General features: G+C 34.5%; 1 protein-coding gene across 1 annotated transcript; it reads right to left on the bottom strand.

The window, feature by feature from the left end:
- Window positions 1–115: 115 nt before the first annotated feature.
- On the bottom strand, window positions 116–4738 carry LOC137389561 (lipid droplet-associated hydrolase-like). Its single transcript, XM_068075608.1, has 6 exons — window positions 4592–4738; window positions 4351–4476; window positions 2492–2659; window positions 2269–2373; window positions 956–1131; window positions 116–427 (listed from the first exon to the last, which is right to left on the bottom strand). The coding sequence occupies exons 1-6, from the start codon at window positions 4728–4730 to the stop codon at window positions 200–202; spliced, it is 942 nt and encodes a 313-aa protein (XP_067931709.1). The 5' UTR covers window positions 4731–4738; the 3' UTR covers window positions 116–199.
- Between the last annotated feature and the right edge of the window lie 505 nt (window positions 4739–5243).

Here is a 5243-nt window from a genome sequence, read left to right as displayed (position 1 = left end):
TCATTCCGAAAATTATTTGTAGAATTGTCCTAGAATCCTCCATCCAAGTGGAAGCAAAAATAAAATGCATGTCAGCTGTGATGTTCACAAGCATCTGAATTACATATACAATAAATGTACAGTGATAATCAGGTCAAGGAAATCACAGAATCCAGATATTTTGAGCACATCGTATAATAATTTCTAATATGCTACAATATTACAGTATCTGCAACCAGCCACTAACTTTACTAGCCATTGGCTCGCTTGCATCTATTATAAAGGCATGTCTAAAGCCATCTGTGCAGAGTTCAATTTTGTCATGCGAGGGGAACAACTCCACCATTCTATGATAGTGCTCGGGCGGGGCCCAGTGGTCCGTAGCTCCGTAATAGAACCTCAATTTAGCCAGGTGTCTCCTTACAATATGCACCTTCAGATCAACTACCTAAACAAGCAAAGAAAGTGCAAGTCATCGTGTGAAAGGCAAAGTGGAGGAGACAAATCTACACTCAGTTTTGAAATAAATAAAATATAGATGCATTATCACTGTATGGATTTTGCAACATTTTTGTGTAACGCTTAATGTTTAAAAATAAAATTCACGATTCGCATGTAATGCCTGTATGAAATACACCACATTTACGTATATATAATTAAATATATGTATGTATGTATAAATAACTAAATATGTACATGTATGTATATATTCTAGTACGATTTATATATGTATATAGTATATATACAAATACACAGAATTAAACATATATTTATATATAATAAATATACATATACTTATATATATGTATACATATATACGCATGTAAATATTATTATATGTATATATATAATATATACATACATGTTTAGTAGCAGAATACTAATTAGTTATATACGGTATGTTCATTTACTGCAATCTTTTGGTCAAAAAAACACTGTTAATAATTAAATACACGTTGAAAGCAAAGATACATACCGTCTGCATTTCAATATTGGCTAGGTAAGTTGCATTCCATACGCAGTACGGGTGAACCATGCTATGTGCTGTTTTCTTTATGCAGTCAGGTACACTCTTAAAAGCGCGTCTTCTCTTTTCAAAAACATTGTTGATCAGTCGAGTCTTCCAAGAAGTTGGAAGCAACCAAAGCATGGCTGTAAAAGTAAAACACAGAGATAAAAAATGGATAGTAACAGCATGCCGAGACAAAAACACTAAATATAAAGACACTCACAAACAACAAGACCATGAAATGATACAATTGTAATTTTGTATGCAGATAATTTTTACTTATAAAGTAAAAAAACTAGATTATCAGTATACAGTCTTAACGGAAGAAACCTTGCAAAAAACTCATTATTGCAAATCCAAAGTAAAAAATTCATAACTTCTTGAAGCATAAATACCGGTAGCTGCATCAACTAATCTATATCTTACAAATGCATTATTCTTATATTAAAAAAAAGTGTTCAACACACAGGGTTAATATCTGATAGCAGAACTATAACAATGTTGATAAAAATAATTTGGTGGAGAGGCCATCATAGTGATGAACCTCATGACAGTAAAAGATAATAATCACCATTTAAAGCCTACTCTAGAAGTTCACACATTAGCATGTTAATAGGCCTACCCCCGCTTAGCTTATAAAAGCTCTGCTATTTCTGACCAAGAAGCTAAATATAACCATTGCTGATACAGAAGTAAAACAAATACTATGTTATAGATATATAGGGGTATATCTATTACATTACAAGTACTCTGAAATCTAGAGCGTCGTGAGAGATCGTCAGGGGTGCTGATGAAACACAGTGAATAAGTATCCTTACAATTATTCCTACATCTTGAAAGGCGAATGATTGGAGCAGGTGGTAGTGCGCCGAGCAGTGAAGCTGAATGATGCAGGTTCAAATCCCGTATGTTGTGATCTTTTTTCTCAACCACCAACAATGGCTTCCGACAAACAAATATACACGACTCTTATTATAGTAAAGATTATATTATATTATGAGAGAAAAGCCTTAACTAAGTGTTTAGCATTTCAATTCTCCATATAAAAGGTCTGATGCTAAACCTATGGTTAGATTGATGTACGAAGAGTAGCGAGCAGCAATGTAAGCCTGAAAGTCCTTACAAGGCATTTTAAAGCTTCATGTCCAATAGGAGTTGAATATTTCTATAAGTGTCAACTGCTACTGCTATGCCATGGAACTGACGAAAAAGACAAAAGAATGATTAGGTATATAATTAACATAGGGTGCTACCGATGGAAGAATTGAGAGTTGCAATACCTGACATGAAAACAAGCAGCCAGCGCCAGTACTTAAATACAGGAGTGAGTCGCTTTCCTCGAGGACTTTCAGCCATCTTTTCGAGTGTAGGAAACAGCAGCATCCCTGCACGAAACGATGAAACAAAGTGAAGCCACAACTATAGACTAATGGCAAGCATTGAACTGAAATGTTTTATTATAGTAAAGAAAAACACAATAGAAATAACACAGAGCTGCATTACCTTGAATAACCCTGTCGCTATATAATCTTTCCATGACTTCAAGGACAAACTGTGCGCCTATAGAATGGCCGATAAGCACCATCTTAACATCTTTAGGCACATGCTCATCAATGAATCGCACTTTGTGCTCGATCTGTCCTTTCATGGTGAAGACCTCAGAGAGAGGAGCTACAAATGACTTAGCAAGTTCAAGTACCAGCCACAATCATATCCATAGAGCAGGTCAATATGTATTTTAAGTGAATCGAATAAAAAATACAGTAAATAGCAGTGAAAATCTAAGCTAGTCACTATACAGTGGTTATCATCATTATGGGAACACTGAAAATAAACACTTTATTTGTTATTAATTTATAGTTTGTTAAGTATTTACTAGTGAATTATGACAATGTTCACATCAGCGGAAAGCTAAGGATGTTCTACACATGAATATTATCGTATATTAACAGGTATTTAGCTGTATCCGGGCATTGTGAGAAAAACTAATAATAAAAACCAAGCTCATATTAGTTGACCAAATTTAACATGGTTTTTGAAAGCGCATGTAGTGTACATGCAATTAGATGAAAGCAAATAGGAGGTCTTTGGAGTAGTAGTAGCGTATTAATATTTCGTTGGCTCACCCTTATCGTCGATCATGAAATAGGATAAAATGGGTGCCTAATAAATAGATTATAATTCTTGAGAAAACTTTTGGTGGCAGACAGAGAGTCTATGAAACTTGCTTCTCAAACATGTACAGTATGTATAGTCTGAGATACTAAAGAAAGTGAGCTTATGCCATGAATGACAAAAACACAAAACAATTAGCAGTAATGACAATCACCTCTCTAGAACAAGCAATGAGTCATCGCTCGCTTTAAATTATAAAAAAATTTCCATTTTTAGAGGCTGACTAGTATTAGTAGCCTTATTATCAGCTTAGTTGTCCTCCAATACTGCAGACTGAATATCAGGCTGAAGCATTCTAGTCAACAGTATTATCTTAGTAAGGTAACATTCAAACTAAAGTAAATAACAAACTCAAAAACAGAAAATTCGTTACAAAATCGTCTTATTCAAATGCTGGCACCACAGAGTATACGCAAAAATTTGCCTAAACATTTGTAAATTCTTAGAGTGCTTTCCTATACGTTTAGCTGTACTGGTGTGTGTTGACTAGCTCGTAGAGTTAAAAGTTAAAACAGAGAGTTGTCTTTTTAATAAACAATAAGCAGTGTCTGTTGTGCACATGTGGGTGCCATGACACTTGTGATTGGCTTACAATAACTCCAACAAATGTTATTACAGATAAGAAATCATACTGGCTAAACATCCTTGCAACAATATTTAAAGCAGAGGTTCCCAACCTTTTTTGTTCAGTTACTCCCTTATGTCTTTTCATAGATTTGATTACCCCCGCACTTTTAACCCACATGACTAAAAACAATCGATACAAATTATAATCCTATTTTATTGGACATACCTAAACATATAATAACATACATGTATTATTAATTTTTCTACCGCATGCATACAACACACAACAATACATGACCTGCGGCCTGGCGGTGAATTGGTTTATGACTAGGTTAACTTACTATCCAATCAAAATCTGGATGGATGTGTTCACATATATCTGGGTTCTGACTAGTAGCTCATTATTAGCAACTAGTGTTATAGATAAAACCAAAATGTTGAATCATGAAACCCGAACTCATACGGCACTGCAGGACATAAATTAAAAATTTAACAAATCAAACATCTCTCTGTTCCCTCTTGTATATTCAAAATTCCCCCCTAGGGAGGAATTCCTCTCTGGTTGAGAACCCCTGATTAAAGAATAATGTAAAATATCAAATATGCATAATCATGCTTACCTTTCCAGCCCACATGCTTTGGGATGACAGAATGTCCAGCGTGTGACAGACCCCAAACTGGCCAACCAGACTCCTTATGCAAAGTTGACATAAACTTCTCATAAAACCCAATAGCCCCGGGATTACCTGAAATATCGTACCCCAGTCACTTTATCAAACTGAATGCCACAATGATATCACATGAACTGGCATTAAAAGTAGACTTCTATAATAACAAGAAGTGAAACTCAAAGAAGTATACCTGGTATGACAACAACAAGTCTTTTTGTGCTGTCTATTTGTCCACATTTGATAACGTGTGTGTGGATACCGTGAATATTAGGGTATTCATGAGTCTCTTTACCAGATAAATGCATGTCAGCAGCGTTATCAATGCTCATTCTCGCCTATATCCTGAAAAACAGTTGCACGATTAGCAAACTATACTGAAAGCTGAACAGAGCTAAACCAATAAAACTGCATGCTTTTATCAGAAGTAAACATACAGACAACTATAACAAGTAATACGTTATATAGACAACAAACAATCTTTGGTTCAAATGCATAGGTGCTTTTATAAATTTCAAAGTAGTACAGGGTTATTTTAAAATAAAGATCTTGAGCTAGTATAGAACAGTTTTTTGTAGAGCACACATCTACAATATATATTCTCTTCTAATGAATTCTTAACAGCTTCTATATGGGTTTAGTTGAATTAGATAATATCTTCGGCTATCATAGACACTGTCACCTGCGAGAATACATGGAAGCTTTCGTGATGAGTTAGTTAAAATTCTCTTGTCAAACTTAAATTTCCTAAAAGAACCTTAATATAAAATAAAGACCAACATTATGAGCACGATATCAAGCATCTGTAAAAAAATCTTATCAATACAACACATGAAAATGTGATG

The sequence above is a fragment of the Watersipora subatra genome, chromosome 3 (assembly GCF_963576615.1).
Source record: "Watersipora subatra chromosome 3, tzWatSuba1.1, whole genome shotgun sequence".
Classification (NCBI taxonomy): Eukaryota; Metazoa; Bryozoa; class Gymnolaemata; order Cheilostomatida; family Watersiporidae; genus Watersipora; species Watersipora subatra.
This window is presented reverse-complemented; position numbering and strand designations above follow the sequence as displayed.